Below are 26,022 nucleotides of genomic sequence, written 5' to 3' on the forward strand. Positions count from 1 at the left end.
TAACATCACTTGTGAGGATGTCAAGATTAAAAGTATTTTGCCAATAGGAAACAAAAAAGCTTTTCACTGTACCTCAGTACACACGACAATAATAATAAACTGAAGTAAATGATGTTGGCACATATTCGACACATAGTGAAATCCTGCAGGAGTGCCTGAGGGTGCAGACTCAATATGTGACATGGTTTCCTGTCAAGTTCATTTTGCTCTGCCCAGCAAAAGCAAAGGGTTAAGATCAGGTAAAACATTTATTAATTAAACATTTCATAAAACATCGGGTGAATATTCATAGAATTGCTGTCACAGTGCACTCTTAATTATTTACTCCCTTCCTTAAAATATGTTCGAATCCCAGGCAAGGTTAGCAACCGTCATCTATCTCTGTTGGGAAAATGCTGATGAAGCAACTTCTTGAACTTGGGGCAAAGATATGCCATGATATTGATATTTAAACAGTTCCAGAATTAATGTCGATGATGTCGAACTGGCAGGAATGATGAACTGTTTCCAAATTATGATGCTGTGCATTCTGGAAATGAACTTGTAGCTGGCACTGGTGTTCTCTGCTGCATGACCTTAGAGGCCATAGTTTTGGAAGGTGCAGTCAAAGAAGATATCAGCAACGTCTCAAACTGCTGATTGCTATCCTGTAAGTGGCGTGTATGTTGGAATATGAGGCATGGTTAGGTTTATGCACAACACGACTGTTCTCTAAGGTTGAATGTCTGTATTCTCATGTGGAAAACAACCATTTGGACTTGATAGCTCGGCTTTGAGGAGAAATGGTAGGGTTTGCTGGTTGGAGGACGAGAATCTTTTGCCACGTTTGCTTCCTGAGGGCATCCAACCATAGTCTGTCAGCTATGCAGCACTGATGCAGCACTAATCTTAAATTAGTGCTGCATCGTTCAAGTGTGATGGCAGGAAGCATTTATTTTCTATATGTAACAATAGAATCTCTGCAGAACTTCCTCCCATGTTTACAAACCCAGTGAATCCAGGCCAATTGAACAGCACAAAACTGAGATTGATGTGCTTCGGTTAGGGGAAAGATATAAAGGGATATTGAATCAAAATAGTTAAATAAATTGGAGTAAAGCTCAATGGTGGAATGGACAATTGTAACTGAATGGCCTGTTGTATTAATGGCATCGTGCATAAATGTCCATGGGCCATGCATATTTTCATATATGTAGTTGCTATGGATTATCATGTCTGCCAAATGTAGCATCCCTCTTTCTGCATTAGTCTGCACTCTGAGTCTTATCCTGTGCTATCGTTCATGGTGTTCTGTATTACACACCAATGTACTATTTACTAGGTAACTTATTGCGGTTGGTGCATTACACAGCGTATGACATGCTGCAACCTTCAAGTTATGCTGTGTATGATAAACTGTGGTCCATACATTTTCCTGTGTGAAATACTTGTGGCCTATGCATTATTTAGTGAGTATGTGATTGAAACATTGCAAACTGTACATTATCCTGCAGGTGATGCTGAATCTAATATGATAGCTTACCCTGCGTGTAATCCTGTTAGGTAAAAACATTACAATTTCACCTCACATTTTCTTTTAAATCCATCTGCTATTCTGCCAACTGGGATCAATTGTCACTTTCCATAGAGTGGAGTTGCATTGATATATTAAATTATTTAAGTGTACAACATTGATGTATTTTTAATTTTTGTTTTAAAATAGGACTTTACATGGTAACGATATATCTACCATTCCCAATGGAGCATTCAGTGGTCTCTCGTCGCTCTCTCATCTGTAAGTAAATGAAGCACCATTCCCCACACCTGCAAAAATGTAATTAAATATCAGAATTACAAACAGAAGGTGTTGTAAATGTTCTGCAGGTCAAGTAGTTAATGTAGTGAGCAAAGGATATAACATTTCAGGTTAAATGTTTTAAAATCTCTTGTGTTCTTGATAGATGTTTAAATGACTTTAGTTTCCTAAAGGGTCCTGCCTTGGGAATTCTAAGGATTTTGTTTGTCAGTAATGCTCCAGTCTCAGCAGATGATTTGTCAATTTTGATTTAAAGTGAATGTCCATCCCTTCATTGCTGACCAAAGCTATAGAAACATAGAAAAATAGTTGCAGCAGTAGGCCATTCGGCCTTTCGAGTCAGCTCTGCCATTCAATATGGTCATGGCTGATCATCCAATATCAGTACCACGTTCCTGCTTTTTCCCCATATCCCTTGATTCCTTTAGTCGTAAGACCTAAATCTCTCTCTCTTGAAAACATCCAGTGAATTGGCCTCCACTGCCTTATGTGGCAGAGAATTCCACAGATTCACAACTCACTGGGTGAAGTAGTGTTTCCTCATCTCAGTCCTAAATGGCCTACCTATTATTCTTAAACTATGACCCCTGGTTCAGGACTCCCCCAACATCGGGAACATTTTTCCTGCATCTAGCCTGTCCAATCCTTGAAGAATTTTATATGTTTCTATAAGACCCCTCTCATCCTTCTAAATCACAGTGAATGCAAGTCCACTCAATCCATTCTTTCATCATACGTCAGTCCCGCCATCCTGGGAGCCTGAACCCTTCCAAATGGAATTTCTGCAGCTTTCCACATTATGGACTTTCTACAGCAACATCAGCAACCGTATTGAAAATACGTAATTGATTCTTAATTTAATTTCAGCAATTTTTTGTTTTGCAAAGCGTTATTATCTTTGGAGTACAAAAAAATCTATTTTTAACTTTCATACATTACTTGCCATTTTGCTGCAATATAGTTGACTAGGCAGTGTGGTGTTTCTCTTTGCTGAAGTGCATGCCCTCTCAGAGTAACTCCCAGTGCTGGTGAATGCCATTTAAATCTCTTGCTTCATTTGATGATGTTGGGGTTGTTGTGGACAGCTTTTAGATTGACCAGTCACTAAATTCATAACGGAGATACAAGGAACTGCAGATACTGGTTTACAAAAAAACCACACACACTGCTGGAGTAACTCAGCAGGTCAGGCAGCACATCTGGAGAACATGGATAGGTGATGGTTTGTGTTGAGAATGTTGGTAGTCTTTCTACCACCCAGCTGTATTTGGAGATATTTCCCACCAGTTCTCTTTATTAAATTGTATTCAATTTGGAATATTTTCTCAGCTTACGTTGGACACTACACCACTTCACTACACCAATTGGTGTATGTGACAATAAATGTCCTTTGTCCTTTTGACAGCGATTAAGTGAAATATTATGAAATATTACAAGTCACGTATTTATGTTTAGTTAACAGCAAATTTTCACACATACTGTGGTAGTCAGGAGGCAGGGGTTGAAGCACACAATTACTTGGTAGACACAAAATGCTGGAGTAACTCAGCAGGACAGGCAGCATCTCTAGAGAGAAGGAATGGGTGGCGTTTCGGGTCGAGACCCTTCTTCAGTCTGAAGAAAGGTCTCGACCTGAAACATCACCCATTCCTTTAGTCAGAAGAAGCACCTCGACCCGAAACGTCACCCATTCCTTCTCTCCAAAGATGCTGCCTGTCCCGCTGAGTTACTCCAACATTTTGAGTTACTCCAACATTTTACCTTTGATTTAAACCAACATCTGCAGTTCTCTCCTGCACACAATTACTTGGTCAGTTTTGCAACCACTGCTGTTGTTTTTTACCCAGGTGATTTTAAATCAACATCAACCACATTTCAGTACAATTCTTGTATTCTACTGTGAGTTGCACTTGTTATTCATTTTCTCAATTCTTAATTTGTTCACATCTTTGGCCATTGGCTGCATAACTGCAGAATGTTTTTTTTTTCTACCTGTCCTATCTCAAACTCACTCACTGCCTTCAGTCTCAATTGGAGCCTTGGCACAGTACATATTGTGATTCATCAATGACATTCTTGTGAACAAATGTCCATGAAAAAGACAATTAAAAAGTATAGTTTTGAAGAGTCTGCACCAAGTTATATGGGGCAGCATTTATAATTTGAATTTGCAATTTGAATTCAGAAACTATAACACTCGTATGCATTTCGTGTCTGTTATGAATCAGTGGAACCACTCTAAGCTCTGAGCTGGACGGCTGCAGGTTCAAGAGTCACTTCGGAGTCAAGTACAAAATTCATGTTAAGACCGAATGTGCAGTATTGAAATGGAAGAAGTGCTGCTTCTTCAGCTGCTCACTGAATCAATGCTTGTCCACCTACTCAAGTAAATATTAAAGATCAAACACAAATAACGTTAAAGGTAAAAATTCATCCTTGGTCAGTCCAATTGAATTTCAGTTGGTGCAATTTATTTCTAAGGAGACTACAGCCATGAGCAGACATTCATGGATCTAGTTAAGGATACAACTTAATATGTATTAACATAGAACATAGAACAATGCATCACAGGCACAGCCCTTCAATGTTCGTGCTGAACATGATGCCAAGGTAAACTAATCTCCTCTGTCTGCAGGTGACCCATTTTGCTCCATTCCATGCATATCTATGTGCCTATCAAAAAGCCCCTTAAATACCACTATAGTAACTGCCTCCACCACTATCTTTGGCAGTGCGTTCAGTCACCCACCACTTTCTGTGTAAAAAAAAATCCTTTAACCATCTCCTTTAAACTTTGCTCCTCTCACCTTGAAGCTGTGCCCTCTTGTATTTGATATTTCCACCTTGGGGGAAAAAAAGGTTCTGACTCTCTACATTATCTATGCTTCTCCAAATTTTATATACTTATATACTTCCACTTAACTTCACCAATATGAAATAAGACGAGTGATTGGATTGTAATGCAAAGTGGAGTGATTTTTAAATTAACATACAAAACCAATTCAAAAAGTTATTTCAAGCCGACTACAAGTAAAAGTAAACCATTCCCAACAGCTGCTTAGATGGCCAGGTTATAAACAAGATTAAGGAATGACGTGCTGTTCAAAATTAATAGGTTCATAAAGATTATTGCACTAATGTGTTTCATTGGAGGCTTAACAGTTGTGGTTAAAAGGATTTATAACGCATGCCCTGCATTATCATTTGCTTATTAAACAAGAGTCTCTGCTGAGCCAGTTCTGATAAAAATGTGCATAGATTATGGCACCATTTGTAATGAAGAACAGATATCATACATTTTATAACTTATCCTTTATCATAATTTGCCTTCTGTATTATTTACTTCACAGAAGCATTTTATGAAATGAGGTAGCATCCTTTGTTTTGCACCAAGGTCAGAATGAGTTAATCAAGTATCTTTCATTCTCCAAATGCAAGGATAAAAAATACTTTCAGTGTATTATGATTTTTATTTCTCCATTTAAAATTGAGTTCAGTTGTGGCTGGATTTTTTGTTTATTTAATTCACGAATGGTTTCAAAGATATCATAACCAGGGATGGAATGGAACATTGATTTTGCATATCATCCTTTCAGTTTTGTTAAGCTCAGACCTAAGATGTAAGCCTTCGTTCCTCCAGTGCTTCAATCTATCACCGGGTGGTGCCAATGATGGCTGCCTTGCCAACAGTCTGTCTGTCCTTTCCTTTTTTGTGTTTTAATTGGATGTGTTAAATGTATGTTTTTAGTGTTCTTTAGCTTTTTTTATGTGGAGGGGGAAATTTTTTCTAATCTCTTACCTCGACGGAGATGCTATTTTTTCCCATATCGTATCTCCGTCCACACTGCGGGCTTACATCGAGGAGATGGCGGCCTTTGCTGGAGTCAGATTTTGAGAGTTCCACCGCGGTCGCCTGCGGACTTTAACATCGCTGAGCCCGCGATCACTTTGCCAGGGGTCGACCTCCGAGCTCCGACCATGGGAACTTGCGGAGTTAACATCACGGAGCCCGCGATCTCTGGTCAGAGAATAACTTCGGGAACTCCAAGCCACGGGAGTTTCGATCGCCCCGACGTGGGAACATCGATCGCCCCGACGCGGGAGTTTCGATCACCCCGGCGCGGGAGCTTCGACTGCACCGACGCGGGAGCTTCGACCGCCGGCTGTGGGGGCTTCGATCGCCCCGTCGGATGGTTCGAATGCCCCGATCAGAGGAGAATAAAGAGGAAAAAGATTGGACATTTTTGTCTTTTATCACAGTGAGGAATGTGGGGAATCCGCTGTGGTGGATGTTTATGTTGACTAATTTAGATGTGTGTTGTTGCTTTTTTTTCGTATGGCTGTATGGTAATTAGCATATCACTGTACCTTAATTGGTACATGTGACAATAAAAGACCTTTGAAACCTTTGAATAGAAAATCAGGTTGAATAAATAGTTGGAAGGAAATCGTAAACATGGTGATTATGATGAGATATGAGTAGGAGGATAGGAGGTCGGGAGTAATTGTGTGGCATTGCTTACCAATATCTGGTTCAACGTGCCATTTTACCTCTTCTGTGCTGCACCATTCAAAGAATACCTCCATATTAAATCAATTTTGGGGAGTTCTGGGTGTTGACAAGGTAACCTGCAATGTTTGTTTTCTGAAGGTTATGCAACATACCACCACAAAACTCCCCAAGGCACTTCACAGGAATGTTTGACAACAGTGGACAGAAGTAGATATCGAAGCACATAATCAAATGTTTGACTAAATAAGGGGGTTGACAGGAGGAAGGAGCAGTGGCGAATCCTATGGATAGAATTCCAGAGTTTAGGACCTTGGCTACTTCCAAAGGTGGACGACCTATAATCACGGATACATTGGAAGGAGAGTGGGCATTGGAATAGACTGGGAGGAGGAGGCTGTGATGGGATGTGGAAATGAGGACTGTGTTGGATTAGTCAAGAGGAACAAAGATATGGTGAGCAGCAGATGAACTGAGGCAATGCAGAGGGCCATTCACCAAGATGGAAACTTTATGTCAAAGTGATAGGGCAGATATAGAGTTGAGTGGTACATAAGAGCAGTTTTAGGGTTTTGGCAGAAAAATGAGGGAGATAAAACAAAGCCTGTATATTTGGGGTATATAAAGCAGGAAGGAACCTGAATTTGACTGAGAGACTGGGAAAACAGAACATGCAACTGAGGTGGGTCATTTAATAAATTGGACTTTTTGGTTGAATGGGAGACAGAAGTGAAATATATGCTGGTAGAAGAGAAGAGAAGCTGAATATTATCATTGCATTCAGGAATGATCATGAAGCTTGGAGAGAATAATGGCTTTATGAGGATAAAGGTATCACAGATGAAGCGGAGAGTGTTGTTGAGCACATTGATAGCACATTGAGGTATCACAAATCTTTCTTTTAACAGATAAAATAATATTCAAATCAACAGTGTGGGTTGTCATTAAGGAGAGATTTGGTCTGGATGTAAATTATAATTGATAAAGTAACTGTTCATGAATGTTGAACTTAAAAGCGAAGTGAAGGAATTTGGAACGTGTAGTTATTGGAATTGGGGAAATTTGCCTTGTATTACCTACATTTATGGTCTCCGTGTAAGTTTATTGTTTAATGCTGCTAGTCTAAGCATAACACGATTTATGGGTAAGTTCCTATACTCACTGCTGACTCTAAAATGTTGGCCATGTTATTTATCCTGATAGTAATTTGAATTAGAGAGACCATTGATTCTTTTGGTGTATTTTAGCTCAACCTACTGTGAGAAAACTGGTCATATCATTTGAAAGAGTTGATGACAATTCAAAAGAGACTTCAAAAAGTGTAAGATTAAGTTAGTGAGAATAGGCCTGCAATGCAGATTGAACATCAAGGAATAGAACGGACAGTAGCTTCACAGGAAGTGCCAGGAAACAGAGTGGCAACGAAGAGTGGCTTTTTGAACAAGAAAAATTGGATATACCGTGATTAATTAATTAGAGAATACCGTTTAAATTACACAGACCAAATTGGTTACAACGCAATTTCTATCAGAAATTAGAGAACAACTTCAAACTTACTGGCAAGCCGAAAAAGAAGAACAGTCTAGGAAAGAATTGTTTGCATGTAATATGGAAGCACAAGAGACTCTTAAATAGAGCTAGCACAGACTTGATGGGCCACATGTCCTCCTTTCATTTTGAAATGTTCTGCAATTTTGTATCCAGGCTAATGCTGGTATTACTTTCAGTTGAAGTCAGGAAACAGTTGTACTTCTGGGTAAAGATAAGAGATGGTCTTGGTATCATGTTTGGTACAGGCATTGTAGGTGGAGGGGGGGGGGGGGCATGTTCTTGTGCTGTACTATTCTATGTTCTGCTGAGGTTCAAATGATTCACCAGCCATTGGGCATGACTCTTTGTTCATTTTCTCTCTGCCACTAGAGCACTTGGGGCCAATCCTCTGTACTGTGATTGCAACCTCCGCTGGCTGTCTGAATGGGTGAAGACAGGCTACAAGGAGCCAGGTATTGCCCGCTGCACAGGACCTGAGAACATGAATGAGAAACTTCTCTTAACAACACCCACAAACAAGTTCCACTGCAAAGGTACGTAGCCTTGGATCACACAAAGGAAGACTCTCTAAACAGTCAACATTTATCTTATTAATTAAAGAAAGTCACCTTTGCTGTGAAATGCAGGGCCATTTTAGTATGACTATACAGTTTGGAACATTAGGTACAGAATTCAAACAACCCAATATGAATTTCAACATTTTCCAGTTTTATTCAAGTTAAAATTGCAGAGTTCCAAAAGCAACAGTCCATACAGTTATGAAAATTCAAACACTGACAGATGCCAGAAATATGAAATAAAAAGAGAAAATGCTGGAAGTACCTGTGAACAGAGAAACAGCTAATGAATACAAAGCAGAATGCCTTCATCAGAACTGAGAAAGTCTTTTGTGTTTAATACTCAATCTGCTAACCTAACAGTTAACAAACATTTAAGAGGAGTGTAAGAGCACTTGCTTTTTGCACAAGGCTTAAGCAGAATTATCTTCTCCAGCAACCCCTCAAAGTCAGGGGTTTCCAATTCTGTCCCATTGAAACTGAGGTGGCTGAAGAGCCCTTTGCTGATCCTACAAGTGGGGATTGTTTGTATTACATGGACCAAATTTGTTGTAATGTGATTCCAGTCAGGAATTAGAGAACACTAAGTTCCTTTGCAAACTGACAAACAGAAAAAAAGCTGTCTTGCAAAAAAATAAAACTGCAAAGAGAAAAAACTGTTTCCATGGAAGGTAGAGACACAAAAGACTCAAAAGCTGAGTTTTGGTCCTATGGACAATGTCTTTGTCAATGTCTGCCTTCACTGAGAGTGGCTCTCACACAATGGAAAGTGGTCCCCATTTTCCAGTCTTGCCACGTATCTTGATAGTTGAGTAGCTGTGTTGTACTGATGGCACAGATTGATTGAGCACATTTATTTTCCAGATGTTCAGTATAAGACCCATTTTAATATCTATTCCACAGAAGAGGTCAACAAAGAATTGAGTTTCAGCCTCGAAACCTGCACGTATATGTATACTGTAAATTGATGCCCAAGGTTGGGAATTTCCAGATAATGAAAACAATTTGTTCCAGATAATGTTGAACAGTTTGTGTGTGTTCCATTGATTAACACTTCTATATCTGGAAACTTGCTGGAGATAAGGTCCAATTCTGTGGTGAGAATTATTAAAGAGGGTTTGAATTGTAATATGTCTTTGTTGATCTGAATCTATACTGGTATTAGGCCTATAGCATCAAGTTTGAATGTCATAAGATAGCGGACATAAAATGGCAATGCATAGCTGCAGTCAGCCAAATTTGAGAAGGATTCTCCATCATCTGATTGATTGTGGTGAAGGTTTTGTGAGGTTGAAGAATACCATGTACTTGTCAGTGTTACTTCTTATGGATTTGTCATATGACGAAGGTGATATCTGTGGTCTCCTTGATGTGCAGAATCTACACAATGACTCTGGGAGGAGCACCTCAGCCACTTGGAGGAGATGGTTGAGTTTCCTTGTGGCAAATAATAGTAAATCTCCTCTGCAGTTATCGCAATTGCACATCTTCTATTACAACATCTCTAAGAATTTGAGAAGGCAAACCAGGAGAGGACCTTCATAGTGTATGTGATGGCCCTGGGGAATGCTGTCAAGCAGAGGGATCCTGGAGTACAAGTACATAGTGCCCCGAAAGTGGTGTCTCAAGTAGATGGGGTAGTGAAAAAGGCTTTTGGCATCTTACCCTTCATCATTCAGGAGAAGTGAATATAGAAGTTGGAACATTATGTTACAGTTGTACAATACATTGGTGTGGCTGCACTTGGAGCATTATGCTTAGTCTTAGTCATGCTAATATAAGAAAGATGCCAATAAATTGGAAAAAGTACAGAGAAGATTTACAAGGATGTTGACCGGACTCAAGACTTTGAGCTAATGGAGAGGATGGTCAGGGTAATATGTTATTCCTTGGAATGCAAAAGGCAGAGGGATGAACTTACTCGGGTGTATCATGAGGGGTCATTTTCTCAGGGTAAGGTAATCAAAAATTAGAAGGCATAGGTTTAAGGTGAAAGGGGAAATATTTAATAGGAACCTGAGGGCAACCTTTCCACAGAGACGGTGGTGGGATAATGGAATGAGGTGCCAGAGGAAACGGCTGAGCCAGATATAATAACATTTAACAGACATTTGGACAGGTACATGGATAGGAAAAGTTGAGAGGGTTATAGGATAGACGCAGGTAAATGGGACTAGCTTAGATGGGGCATCCAGGTCAGCATGGATGAGTTGGGCCAAGGGGCTTGTTTCTGTGCTGTCTATAATTCTACAACTAAGATGAGCAGGCAAGCTCTCCTCTTCCCAGCTGGAGGAGATAAGCCCATAGGTTGCACCAGAAATATTTCTCTTGTTTTGTTTTAGTACTCTGGCATGAATTCTGTCTGTTCATGTGACCTTGTAGTTTTCCACATTTTAATGGTCATTTCAACCTCTATCCAGGCTGGGAAGAGCTAAGATTGTCACAGATAGTGTGTTGTGGAAAGTAGTCAAGGACACTCAAGTCAAGGTTCCAACAATGTAACCTAGCCAATCTTCATGTACTGATCAGTAAGAATGAACTCTGGTAAAGTGTAACTCTATCGTGCATAAAACTTCCCCTAAAAGAAAGGACCACTGTTTTTAATTAAATAGACAAAATGGACATCCATCACCTTATTGAAAAGGCTAAATGATTTATATTGAAAGTTTCAATTTGGATGTTCTTTATGACTTTTCCAACAAGAGTACTGCGCACTCTCCTGTACTACCTTATCTTGATGAAAATTCTAGATTCAAGAATTTACGTTATAAAGCACGATAGATTCGCAGCCTGTTCTTGTTATTTCAATAGGTTTAACCAAATCGCATGGGACCCCAGAAACATATTATTCTCTTCTTTTTTTACAGACCCACTGAACATCGTAATAAAGGCCAAATGCAATCCTTGCCTGTCCAGCCCTTGCAAAAACAATGGAACCTGTAACAATGACCCTGTTGAGTTCTACAGATGTACCTGTCCCTATGGGTTTAAGGTAAGAATTGAACTGAAAATATACAAAACTCTCACCCAAAGGGTAGGTTTGCTCCTGAAGTAGTATTGAAGTATTGTTGAAAATACAAAACGGCACTTAGTCTCTCAATAGAAGGGGTTTCGCACTGAAAAGCAGTTTAAAAGGCTAAGATATTTCCAACGTGGTAAATAATATCTTCTCATACACTCTTACCCTAAGGACCTAAATCAACAATAGCAGTAATTTTTTTTCTGGTAATCAGAAAAGGACATCTCTCGACATCTGCTATCCATTTCCTAACTTTTATGATTCAGTTCAATTTGGTCCTTAAAGCTTTTGTTTGTTCTGTTTTGATGTAGACTTTGAGAAAATCTTGTTTGGAGTACAGTGTAATTGAAAGAAATTGTGCTTTGAGTAGTCACGTCACATGCAATTGAATTATAATGTGCTTTGTCATTTGGTTTCACAAACAAAATTTTATTTTAGCATTAATCTCAAAAAGAAGCTCTCTTTGCACGAACAGGATGACTTTTTCACTTTCTTGTCAATTTGCCTGTCTCTCCCGAGGGCATTGTTGCCTGAGGCTTTCTTGGCAGTCTGTAGGACTATTCCATAAGCAGCCATTAAGTGTGGCTTAATAGCAAATCTAGTGAAATTGCCTAAGTGTAAGAAAGACATTTCAAACCGGAGCTGTTGATGACTTGTTCCACGCTTCCCACTGACATCTACAGAGCAAAATTAATGGATAAAAATAAGGTCAAAACCCAGCAGCAAGTTAACTTGGAAACTGATTCTTGGCCGACCGGCCTCTTATGTCTCAGATGCTTCTTGGACAAACTTACTGAGCCTTGGGGAATAACAACCTCCAATGAATTATTATTTGTAGTAGCATATACTTTTTTGTCACACGTACCTAGCAACAGTGCAACGCTTTGTTTTGCGTATATAATTCAATAAAGACATAGCCCAGACTATTACTTAAACCAACCTCCCTTCCATGGACTCCATCTACACTTCACGCTGTCTTGGCAAGACCACCAGCATAATCATGGACCAGTCTCACCCCGGTCACTCCCTCTTCTCCCCTCTCCCATCAGGCAAGAGGTACAGAAGTTTGAAAACACGCACCTCCCGATTCACGGACAGATTCTTCCCAGCTGTTATCGGGCAACTGAGCCGTCCTCTCACCAACGAGTGCAGCCCTGACCTCCCACCTACCTCAATGGAGACCTATGAACTATCTTTGATTGGAGTTTATCTTGCACTAAATAATATACCCTTTATTCTTTATCTTGCACTGTGGCTGAACTGATTGTAATCATGTATAGGCTTCTCGTTGACAGGATAGCACGCAACAAAAATGCCTTTTACTGGACCTCTGTAAACCTTAACAATAATAATAATAAACTAAACTAAAACCATGCTATACATAAGCCCAATAATCCATGAGTAAAATAATGCAACAATTGAGTACATTACTTCTGAGGCAGTACACAAAGTCTCACCACTTTTCCAGCGCCATCTTATAGCTTTCAAGTATCAGGTTCTTAAAACTATTGAGTTGAATCTTGGCTTTAAAGATCCATTATCCTGGCAGTGTTACTGGATTGGTGAAGTACGGGTCAGCCTGACCTGGCAACACCACGTGTGATGAGATGTGAGGTGGCATGTATCCACATACCCACCACCCTCAGATGCCCAACACATCTTTACCCTCTCACCTTAAACCTATGTCCTCTGGTTTTACACTCCCCACTTAGGAAAATGACTGTGACTATCTATCTATCTATGTCCCTCATGATTTTATCTATGTCTAAAAGATCACACTTCAGTCTCCTTCAATCCATAGAAAATAATCCCAGCCTATCCAGTCGCTCCTTGTAATTCAAACCCTCCAGTTTTGGCAACATTCTTGTTAATCTTTTCTGTACCCTCTGTAGCAAAATCACATCTTTATATAACATGGCTATCAGAACTGCACAGAATACCACTGGTGCATTCTCACCAATAGTTTGTACAGCACTAACATAACTCCTTGACTCTCATATTCAATGGTCCGACTAATGAAAGTTAGTGCGCCATATGCCTTCTTCACCAATCTGCCTACCAGAGTCGTCATTATCAGGGAACTATGTATTTTACCCCTGAGTTTCTCTGTTCTACATCTCTCTCCAGGACATTGACATTCACTTGTGCTTCCTGCCCTGGTTTAATTTCTTAAAATGCATTACTTCACACTTGTCTGAATTAAATTCCAACTACCATCTCTTCCACCCACTTTCCCAGTAGACCTAGATCTTATTGTAACCATAGACAGCCTTCTACACTGTCCACTATGTTACCAATTTTGGTGCCTGCAGAAAGAACTTCCTAATCATACCTGAACGCTTGTTTTGTGTCCCAGATTGAGGCTCAAACCCACAAAGTGTTGGTCAAAGATGTTCAATCAGACGTCCTATGATTTTCTTCCGATTTCTCATGATTGTGGTGCAGTGATTCTCATTTAATAATTCACATACATGCACTTCAGCTGAAAATATAATACAGAGCGAAATAGACTCACATGTCAGGAATCTGAAATAAAATGGAAAATGCATGAATACTCAGCAGGTGAGGGAACATCAGCCGAAAGGTCATTAACTTGCAATAGTAACTGTTTTGGGCTCTGCAGATGCTGATTGACTGCTGAGTATACATCATTTTCTGCGGTTAATGATGTCAAAGTCAATTTTATTCGTCACATGCACCCGAAGGTAAATGTGAAATGGATTTGCCAGCAGCGATACACTTAAAACGAACACACAATACACAATAAAATTTAACACAAACATCCACCACAGCATTCGTCACTGTGGTGGAAGACAACAAAGTTCAGCCAGTCCTCCTCCTAGTTCACCCGTGGTCGGAGCCATAAACCCTCCCTAGTCGCCGCTATGGACGGCCCGATGTACAGGCCCTCTCGTCAAGATGATTGAAACTCCGACGTCGGGACGGTCGAACAGACTCCACGGCTTGGAGGTCCTGAATCGGCATTTTCCTACCGGCTTCAGGATGTTAGAGGCCGCAGGCCGGCGGTCGGAGCTCTTCTCCGGCGATCCCCGGCAAGGGATCCCAGGCTCCGGGTGGTAAGTCCACACCTCGCCGATAGCTAGAAGCTCCGCAGACCACAGCCCCATGATGCCAAAGTCACCAGGCCAGCATTCGGAGCACTCCTCACTGGCAACCCCCGGCAAGGGTTCGCCCGCTCCGCGATGGAAAGTCCACGCTGCGCCTGCTGCCGATGCTCCGGGCCAGACTCCAGGAAAGGCTGTTCCAATCCATGCTCTTAGGCCGTGAGGGAGGCGACATGGAAAAAGTCGCCTCTCCGTGGAGGAGGTGACCAAAAACGGTTCCCCCTTTTCCCCTCCCCACCACCCCCCACACAAGACACGCTGAGAGACACCCAAACCAACACTAGACACACCAAAAAAAAAAAAAAATGTAGAAATAACGAACACGCTGCTGGCTGGGCAGCCGACTCACAGCGCCCCCACAAGTGTGGGTTCTCTTATGGTAGAAAGGCTGATGTGTAATTACAATTCTGCCTACTGCTTCTTACCCGTTCCTGTGTACTCCTATCAACTGCTGTCTGGTTCATGAGACCTGAGGAACTGCTGAACACAACTTCTATCCACTGTTGTCTTATTATCAATGTCCATGACACCTCCTGCACCATGCCCTTCACAAATGGAAAAGGGACAAGTTCATGTTAATTCTTGTATCCTTACATTATAAATTGGATGATACATATTCCAGTCAAACATCTGATCTTTGGCCTCAAGGTCAGCTCTACATGATGGAGAAAAACATATTAATAATACCAGAGTTTTGTAATAGCTCTATAGCCATATAAATTATCCCTACTACTTGGTGTGAGATTTTAACCATATGAAATACATTTACATCTTTAATATGAATTGTGGTGCATAAGTAGCATCATTGGGTGTAGAATCATCGAGTCATTTGGCACAGCAGCAGACCATTGAGTGGACCATCCATCAGGCCCCCATGGACATTAATCCTACAATATTTCACTTTTATTCATCCCACATTCCCATTAACTCTTACAAATTCTACCACTTCACCTTCGCACTAGGAACAATTTACAGTGGCCTATTAACATGCCAGTCCCCACATCTTGTGGGTGGAAACTGGAGCACTCAGAAGAGACCAATGTGTTCACAGGGAAAAGGTGTAAACTCCACACAGACAGCAGGTTAGGTTTGAATACAGACACCACATCTATGATGCAGCATCTCTACTAGCTGTGCCACTGTGCTGCAAATTGTCTAATGTTGTCAAGAGCTCCAATAGCTTATAAAAAGAAAAATCATCCTGGGATTCTTTTCCTGGCCACATGCATGGAATCACTGGTGATAAGTACATATATGTGTTGACCGAAACTTAACTCATACCCTTAAAAAGGCAGCAAATTTTGTCTCAGGAATGAAAAGTGTCCATCTATGTCTATTTACACAGAGAGTGGTGAATCTGTGGAATTCTCTGCCACAGAAGGTAGTTGAGGCCAGTTCATTGGCTATATTTAAGAGGGAGTTAGATGTGGCCCATGTGGCTAAAGGGATCAGGGGGTATGGAGAGAAGGCAGGTACAGGATACTGAGTTGGATGATCAGCCATGATCATATCGAATGGCGGTGCAGGCTCGAAGGGCCGAATGGCCTACTCCTGCACCTATTTTCTATGTTTCTATGTCTATGTATTGGGCTACAACAGGTCCCATTGAAATTGAAACCCAATGCATGCTGTCTTTACAGCAGGGAGTTAATAGGAGGGGGAGAGAGATATTGTCTACTGCTCTATCAGGATGAAGACCACTGATTTGCCTTGTAATCTCTGATGAACTATCTGGTACTTTCATTCACAGGGCCAGGATTGTGCATTCCCCATCAACGCCTGCATTAACAGCCAGTGCCAAAACGGAGGAACCTGCCGCTTAATTGAGGGAGACAAACGTGGATTCAGGTGATCATTTAAATAATTGAACGCAAGAGAGTAACTTAACGTTAAAACATGTGCTAATTCACACGAATAATAATAATAATAATAATAATAATATATTTTATTGTCATTGCACGTCAGTGCAACGATATTTAGTATGCAGCTCCAACCGATGAAAAAGAAAAGTAAAATAAATAAATGTGTCTGCAGTCAGTTTTGGCATCATTGCAGACAATCACAGAGCAATGATGAAATTGTTGCTTTGTGCTGTTCTGTAAGTGGAGAACACTGATCAAAGTCTCCACGGCCTTCCTTCAATGGAGCAATCAGAATTGTACAAAGTACTCCAAATGCAGCCTAACCAAAGTCGTACAAAACTGCAACATGACTTTTTTACTCTTATACTTAATGCTTCTCCCCCTCATTCTTTACCACGCTACCTATTTGTGTTACCACTTTCAAGGATCTAGGGACTTGGGCCCAAGTTCCCTCTGCACATAAAATGATAACTCATTTAAAGAGCAGTTCACTAGAAGAGATGTGCAGTGTTATATCACTATTATTTAAAATTTGGTCCATTCAAGACCTCACAATCGGAAGAATTTGTTGACTAAAAATTTGAGACGTTTACAATGAAAAAATGTGCTGCAGAAACGTTGAGGTGGGGGCTGGGGGGGGGGGGGGGGGAGAGGGTGCAGTGTGAAGCAGATTAATTTACAATTTTTGAAACCACCAAGTGTATTGAGGGTGAGGAGCAAAATGGAAGTTTCTATCCTGGAGATAAGGTTTTAGAAGTAGAAAGTTATTAATGGATGACCTCTCAAAATATTCTAAGGCTATCAACTAAGTGAATTGCAATGATGTCACTGATCACAAAACTTCACAACTAACTGCAAAATAGTTTCAATTTCATGTGGGCATGGTAAATATACGGAACAAAATGAACAAAGAGATAGCAAAGATGTGAGCTAACTCAGGAAGCAGGTGCTGAGATATTTGGCAGAGAAGGTGACTCAATGTTTTTTGGCATTTTGCTAATGCTCTACACAATGAATATGTTATGTTTACCCACTAACCGTTTAACACCATTTTTAGATCTAAAGACAATTATGGATATATTATCTCTACCTGGATGTTCTGGGGTGGAATTAGTCAAAGTGCACGTCAGAATATTAGCTAACAGTTGTCTCCTTACATTTGATTAAATTGACTTGATAGATGCTCATCTGTGCATTTTTCTCCAGTGACCAAGGTGGATTTTCTTATTCCTTATGTTACGGAAAGAGAAGTGTGTTTTTTTTTCAGCCAAAGGGAGATACTTATTTACCAAACAAGCATTAGGCTGCTGGGTTTAATGCAATATTCGTTAGCAAGAATAGTTCAGAGAAGGGATAGTTGAAATCGCATTAGATTAACCTAAAAAGGTTAAACTGCACTCAAACGTTCTGCTTCAAAATATTCCAAAGTGGAATCGAGGCTGGAAATATCATGACAGATTCATGTGTTTTGCTGTCTTGTTAGATTTTACAGATCTGTTATCTTGGAAAATGCTTTCCTCATTGCCCAAATCAAAATGAAAACCTCTCACTCTGAAAGTTGATAGTATCTGGAAATCTCACTGGAAATGAATTAATGTTGTTGGGAATTTGTCGTGCTTGAGTGATTGCACCTTTGGAAATGTTATTTCTGGGTAAAGAACGTAATCATGCATCTCTTGAACTTCCTACGTCTCACGCACAAGTTCACAAATAAAAATGTCACCCTCAGGTCTGGCCAGCTCCATCAATAACCCCCTGCGAGAGACACCTTTATTTATTCTGGACAGGGTCCAGTGGTCCAATGTAATGATAAATGTAATCTGAAAATGCCCAATAACATTCATATTTTTTGACCTTTGGATGTCTGCACAGTTTGACTCGCCTTGAGCGGAAAGCTTTGATCTCACTGAAGGTTTGCGTAAGGAGAATGGTAAGCAGCATAATTCTCTGTCAGCAGCTGCTCATATTTCCAGCTCTCAGTCAAGGTCAATAAAAATTGACTGTATTTTCTCTGTGGCACCTGGTGGAATTATGTGAAGTACTCCGACCTACCTTTTGTGAGGTGCCTTATTTAGAATAATTGCCTGGAAATGCAATCACCTGGTGCCTTTCTTTGACAGAATTTTGATAGTGAGCATTGATTTAAATAGGAGTAAATGCAGTCGCGTGTGTGTTGAAATGCTTGTGACTATTCCTGGATTGAACTCTATTAAGCCTCTGCCACAATTTCCATGTGAAGTTTGCATGGGATGATCTCATTCTATGCACAGGGCTCCTTTTTTAAGTTTGTACCTTGGTGTCACAGTCCTAGTAAAACATTGGCTTATTCCCATAGTGTCAAATAGGGAGGTCTGCAGGTAGCAAACAATTATTTATTTATATATATAGTATGTGTATGTATATATGTATATATATGTGTGTGTATGTAAATATGTGTGTGTATATACAAGATACATTTATTTGTATATATGTGTGTGTGTATATATATATATGTGTGTGTGTGGATATGTATGTGTATATATATATAAATATATACATGTATGTGTGTATACATATGCACACGCATACATATATGTCCAGAGATTTCCAGATACTATATATTGTATATGTACAATAACTGTGCTGAACATGCTGCCTAGTTAAACAAAACGTCTCTGCCCGGACATGATCCACACCTCTTCATTCCCTGCATATCCATCATATCTATCTACCAATTTAAAAGCCTCTTAAATGTCAATATAGCATGTGCTTCCACACCGCCCCTGGTAACCCATTGCAGGCACCCACCACTGTCTGCATGAAAAACTTGTCCCCACACATCTCTTTGAACATTTCCCTTCTGATGTTAAAGCTCTGCCCCTTATTTTTTTTTACACTTCCAATCTGGGAATAAGGTTCTGACTGTGGTCACGGGGAGAACGTACAAACTCCATACAGACAGCAGTCATTGACAGAATTGAGCCCGGGTCTCTGGCGCTGTAATGCAGCAGTTCAACTGCTGCGCCACCGTGCCGCACCTAAATTGTAAAACAAGCATTTATACTTGTCCTATTTTATTCTCCCCACAATCACTTTGACTTCACCTCAATTCCACCACTCCCCTAGAACCTCGGAGCAATTTACACCAGCCATTTTATCTTCCAACCAACAAATCTTTAACATGTGGGTGGAAACCGGAGCATCCAGGAATACTCGTGGGCACAAGGAAAATTCATAAAATTCAAGCCGGAGGTCAGGATTGAACCTAGATTGCTGGGGTTTTGAGGCAGCAACTCTACCAGCTGCATCTCTGTGCCATTCTTGGACAGTGTCCTCGGCCTGAACTCATTGGGTGGCCTCTCTGCCGTGATCTCCACAGCCATCTCCTAGCCTGACCTCCCAACCCGCATGTCCTTAGCTGGCCCCCTAGATCAATATCATATCATATTGTTCCAAGGATGCAGAGTATGGGGCAACCCAGGCAAAACATGGCCCAACTTCCACACGAGGAAGGTTAAACTGGAAGTGATGTTAACACAAGTATCCCCAACATGCACATTACATGGAAGACCCCAAGCCTCGAAATAACTTGTTGAAATTTTTGAGAGGAATGAAACAGCTCAGTCATGACTTATTTTATTCCTGAAAGGAGAAATTTAATTTGTACAACCCTGAAAACAAACCAGTGACATGTTTGCCAGCATTTATTTCACAATGATCTCTTCTTCCTCCGAATCTGTTGTCATAATAGCTGTGGAAATATTAACCTGAGTAACATTGGTGATAATATTATGTGATTTACCATAATAAATTTTAATGTGACGGCACTAAATCAGACTTGTCTTTGGTGTCTCCATCATCAGTGAAGGTCAGCAAGACTCTCCTTCATGCTCGAGGGAAGTTCCCGCATACTCGCGGCCTCAGCTAGGTCGCAGAAACTTTTCAGCATGTTGAAAAATTTTCTGCGCGTACAAATTGGTCGGCATGGTTCTTTTTAACTCGTGGTGCAGTGGAGTGGGGTCACTATGTAGTTACATGCAGTCGAGGGCAGCCGTAGGCAATCTCCTTCGCTGACCGGGCATTTTAATTGGCTCACTGGAGTTTTCAGGACCAAGGAAAACCAAGGAAAAGGTTAAATGCCCACTAAACTTTATTATACTTCTTAAACGTGTCTCCACTCCTCCCACCTCCCCCCCTTCCCTCCCCTTCCCCCTCTTTCTCTCCCCCTCTCTCCCCTTCTCTCCCCACCCCCATCCCCCTCCGCGCTCTCTAAAGGACTTACAGTTACTGTGCAGTCGTCTTTTACCTTCCTCTTCATCGCGGGTGTGAATTTCAGACAGCTTTACCTGGCCCCCGTTTTTGCGGTGTGTGTGTGTGTGTGCGTGTGCGTGTGAGTGTGTGTGTGTGTGTGTGTGTGTGTGTGTGTGTGTGTGTGTGTGTGTGTGTGTGTGTGTGTGTAGGTGTGTAGGTGTGTAGGTGTGTGTGTAGGTGTGTGTGTGTGTGTGTGGTCAGTCGATCCAGTTCGCGGTTTCATCGCTGACGGTTGATCCAGCTTGAGGTTTTCCAGGCGAGTGCCTACGAGCTTGAAGGTCGAAGGTGCTCTTCTGAATTCACGGATTAGGTCGCCGTAGTGGGACAGCCCCTTAAGGCCAAAATGACTGGGGGAATGCAGTGAGTTAGACACATTAATTTCACCAGTGCTTCACCTACCACATACACTTCAATTACATGCCCAGGCTACCCAACAATACTTTTCAAAGTCATGACCTCTAACACCAAGGAGGACAAGGGAAGCCAGTGTCTATGAAAACCATCACCTGCAGATTCCCTTCCATGTTGCACACAAACCTGGCTTGGAAATAGATTCTTCATTGTCACTGGCTCTGACTCCTGGAATTCTCTTCCCAACAGGATTGTGTGGCCTCCTGCACTAGTAGGGACTGTAGTATTCAGGAATGTGCCGCTCCACCACCTTTGCAATGGCTAAATAATTGCTGGAGCTGCTTCTGGAAAAATAAATAAATGGGCTCCTGATTGTCAGGGATAAATTGGTGCTGAATTTCAGGAAATACCTAAGGAAGTCCAGAGAATATATCAATTATGAAGTGGGCAGATAGAATGAAAGGATTGAGCGCCTGTGATTTCAAAGGAGAAGGAAAGCATTGTGAATGGGATATCATTTTCCTTATGTTCTCACAGATCCCCATTCTCATTACTACTTGGTCGTCATTCAATGGAAGCTTCACTTTGTAACACCTTCACTTCATTTTTCCTTTTATGTACAGGTGCCTCTGCCCGCCAGGCTTCGAGGGACAGCTGTGCGAAGTGAATCCTGACGACTGTGACGATAATGACTGTGAAAATAACTCCACATGCATCGATGGAATCAATAACTATGCCTGCCTTTGCCCACCCAATTACACAGGTATAGATAATAATGTATTGCATCTTTGACAGGCTATTGTTAGCTAGATTGAAAAGAAAGGTACGGTTTAAGCAGAAAGGTAGATTTTCAGGCATTTTAGTTTAAGAGAAACTGCGTGGAAATAGGCCCTTCAGCCCACCAAGTCCACACCGACCAGCGATCTCCCTACAATTCTATATTATCCCATCCTACACACTAGGGACAATTTACACTCCTGCACATCTTTGGAATGTGGGAGGAAACCGGAGCACTCAGGGGAAACCCACGCGGTCACAGGGAGAAGGTACAAACACTGTTCAGCATCCGTAAACTGGATCGAACTAGGGTCTCCAGCTCTGTAAGGCTGCAACTCTGCTGCTGCACCACTGTGCCGCCCTTTCAGAATATGTGCTTTTGCATTCTTAATTGTAAAGAGGTGGGGGGAATACATCCTGGTTCATCCATAGCCGTGCATTGTACAGATTTTTATTGAATGATAATTGGAGGCTGTTTCTTGCTACAACCTTCACTCCCCACCTTCCTCTTATGCTGCTCACAAATCAAGGCATGGATGTATCATCTCACAGACCCCAATAGTTGTCAGGATAGGATGGGTTCAGTGGTGGATCGTCGATCAGTAGCGAGATCCCTGAAGTGTCAGTTACGTAAAAATGTATCAATGAGAATTGAATCTGGAGACATGCTTTGTGTGATATCATTAAAGGAATCACTTGTAGAATTGCATTGCTAAGACCCACACGCCTGAAGTAGTTAGTTGGCAATGCTCTTTGAAAATGAAGAGCAAAAGAAAAACGTGAAAAATTCCATTTGATTCAATTCTTCATTCTTTTGGTCTTCAGGGAAGGTATTCTTCCTCTTTTGATTGAACAAAAAAGGAAGCAGGGATGTGCTATATGACCCCTCAAGCCTTTTCTGCCACTGAATAAGAACAAGGCTTATCTAATCTTGGCATCAACTCCACCTTCCTTCTTGATTCCCTTAGACCAGCGATCAATCTCTTTAAACCTTGAAGATGTTTTAATGACTCTCCTCCACAGCTCTCTGAGGTAGAAAATCCTACATCCACGAGCTTCTAAGAGGAAATTAAAATCTCCTCATCTGTGTCTTAAATGATTGACCCTTTTTTGGAAACTAGTACCAGATATCTTTGCTGACTGAAATATCCTCTCGGCATGGCCATCCAACCTTAGGTGTTTTAATAGGATCACCTCTCAATTATCTAATTCTAAGCAGTATAGAGTCATTCTTCACTTACAAGGGGAACTATTCAGTGTTCAACACTAACTGGAATTAATTTAGCAACTTTACTAAGAAGCATGGTATGGTCTGGTAATAATGGACAAAACATTACCCGTCTTGCTGTTTTGTGCTGTGTGTAAGGGCCATTCTGTCAGCCTTCATATAACTTGGAAACACAATCCACAGAAATAGCTTTCTTCAGGTTTTAGTGCAATCTTCAATCTAGGACCTGAGGGCACAGCCTCAGAATAAAGGATGTACCTTTAGAATGGAGATGAGGAGGAACTTCTTTAGCCAGAGGGGAGTGAATCTGTGGAATTTGCTGCCACAGGTGGCTGTGTTGGCCAAGGCATTGGGGATTTATAAGGCGGAGATTGATAGGTTATTGATAGGAAGGGCGTCAGTGGTTTTGGGGAGAAGGCAGAGAATGGGGTTGAGAGGGAAATATAGATCAGCTAAGATCTAATGGTGGAGCAGACTCAATGGACCGAATGACCTAATTCTGCTTCTATGTTTTGTGGTCTAGGTTTTTCACCACTCTGCGTCAACAGTGAATGTCAGTTAATCATTTGATTGTAGAAATCCTATTTTCACCTGGGGCAGATATTTAATTGTCAGCTGAGACCAGCACTAAATATATATTTCCCCCAACACTTTTTGGCCCCCTGGCCCAATTTCTTTCCTGATACTTGCAACACTGTTTGTAGCATCCAGAATTTCCATCAAACAAGTTCTGCTAAAGCAGCACAGCTCTGAAACGTTCCTGTTTTTTTATGAAAGGAGATTAATATGAGTGACACTTTTACACGTTAAGCCATCAATAAATAAAATATATCCTTTGTTAAATCATGAGATGTTTACTTTCTACCAAGCTAAGTAAGCCTGACACCGTCACCTCACCAAACTGATAGCTCCCTCCACATTGTAGAAAAGGGCTCAGACATAAGAAAAAAATTGTAATAAAATACAAATTCAAAGAAAGCATTGGAGCTTTCAAGGCAGCTCTTTAAACTTCTCTCCAGGGTGTTCTGTGATTTCTAAGCTTTCACAATGCACCCCACATGTGTTGATCCGTTTCATCTCCAAGCAATGGCATGTGGTTCCCAGGCAAGGATTAACTACAACCTAAACCACAAAGGATGGAGTCTATAAAAAGGATTAAAATCAAGAGTCAAATGATTGGGGTTTCCCTAATTCTAAACAGATCAGACAAAATCCAAACTCCACAGGGAGTCTTATCGCATCTGCCCATGAACACGCGTATAAAACATATTCCCCACGGTAAACTGATGTGCATTCAATGATAAGTAGCCCAGAGTTTCCAAATGTTGCATTGTTTTACAATGATGTGCATATTAAAATCATTGCTTTGTGTGTAAATGCCCTTGAACTCTTAGGAATGTTCATTAATATAAATTAGATCAATTTTGCCCTGAGCGAGTGGAAATTAAGATATAAAGCAGCTATATGTCTGACCCAGCGAATACTGCTCTGAATTCAAACCTCCCTTTCTCATAAATTGATGCTGAGGTGTTGAGCAGATTCCCTAATCCATCCCTGAAATGTGGTGGAAAAGTAGATTTAAACACGTGCCATAAGTCTTGTCTGTTACAGTTTACGACTGTTAAAATAGGAGCCTCTAGTAAATTATTCAGACATTTCAAAGAGCTGTATGCCACGAATTGCTCTTAATTCAGCCAGTTTTGTTGGAGGCAACACTACAACCATAAACAATAAATGACCAATTAATCTGTTTACCTGGGTGGAAACTGAGGGTAGGACATTGGTCTTCAGTGTGAGAGTAACAAGCAAATGGAGCATCAAATAAGTGTCTAATCTCAATGACACAGTAGAGATTGGGCTGGGAATGTTACCACATAGATGGTATGGCACTGCTTGAAGTACACACCTCCTGATATTGGAACTGGATATAGGATGGCTATTTTTGGAAATATTCATTTAAAACATCCTGGTGCTCTTAGCATGAAACACCTTCCCTCATCGCTAGCAGCGAATAATGAGTTCAACTTCTGGAGTGCTGTTTAAATGTATAACAGTGCGAATAGGTTAAGTGTATTAACCATTGACCTTAACTGTGTGCAGTTGAACCGAGTGGTCACTCTTCACATTTTAAAGAGATTGGGAATGTATGACGGCTCATCACACTGCCTGCCTGTTTGGTTGTGGACATCAGCCACACTGCAGAAAGCCTCTTCCTGTGGCAGAGGAGTGCTGCTCAGTAACAGTGCACAAGGTTTTTCTCAGGGCTGGAGAGTGAGAGAGGATATGGAAGGAAGTGAGGAGGTAGGGCAGAGGTTGAGGGTTATGGGGAGCAGATGCAGTGGTGAGGACAGAGAATTGGAAAAGTACCGAGTGCAGGGAAAGAAGGAAGGGACCAAGTGGCAGTGCAAGAGAGAGGAACTAAGGCCTGGAGTTAGGGTTATTTGAGAGAAAAGAGTCAGGAAGAACTAGTGTAGCATCTTAGAAATTTCCCTTGTGATAAGTGGCCACTTCTTCACCTTCTGACTCAATCTGACTGACTGACCTAGAATAATAAGAAAACCATTCTTTTAGAAAGGTTTCCAGCTATTTCTACAATGTTCACCTAACACTCAAAGTCAGAATCAATGTTTCCCACTTGATTTATAACATTATATTATTTGAGTTTGCAATGAGATCATCAGTGAAAATATCAGATCTCAAATGTTTAACTTCCAGGATAATTTTGAACAATAAATGACACTATGTTTGAATGGAATAGTTAACGGATATGCCAGGATATTTTCTCCTGAACAGCATCTTTTCATGATTTTTAGCTCATTGGACTGATTTGTGTGCTGTCAACTTTCATCATTTGGGTTTGTGCTGACATTCAACACCATTCATAATTCCATGTGGAATTACTATATAAGTGCAGCACATAAGCTCTAGGGATGGATAATGGTGAGCAGTTGTTCATG

General features: G+C 41.0%; 1 protein-coding gene across 1 annotated transcript in view; it reads left to right on the plus strand.

Annotated features, from left to right (window-relative positions):
• The window catches only part of LOC116978643 (slit homolog 3 protein-like), an 81,554-nt gene that overhangs the window by 29,788 nt on the left and 25,744 nt on the right, over positions 1 to 26,022 (plus strand). The window contains exons 10-14 of the mRNA XM_033029928.1: positions 1,703 to 1,774; positions 8,226 to 8,389; positions 11,281 to 11,405; positions 16,308 to 16,405; positions 21,684 to 21,823. Coding sequence (XP_032885819.1) covers positions 1,703 to 1,774; positions 8,226 to 8,389; positions 11,281 to 11,405; positions 16,308 to 16,405; positions 21,684 to 21,823 — 599 coding nt within the window. The remainder of the gene's footprint in view (positions 1 to 1,702; positions 1,775 to 8,225; positions 8,390 to 11,280; positions 11,406 to 16,307; positions 16,406 to 21,683; positions 21,824 to 26,022) is intronic.

The sequence above is a fragment of the Amblyraja radiata genome, chromosome 11, assembly GCF_010909765.2.
Source record: "Amblyraja radiata isolate CabotCenter1 chromosome 11, sAmbRad1.1.pri, whole genome shotgun sequence".
NCBI lineage: Eukaryota > Metazoa > Chordata > Chondrichthyes > Rajiformes > Rajidae > Amblyraja > Amblyraja radiata.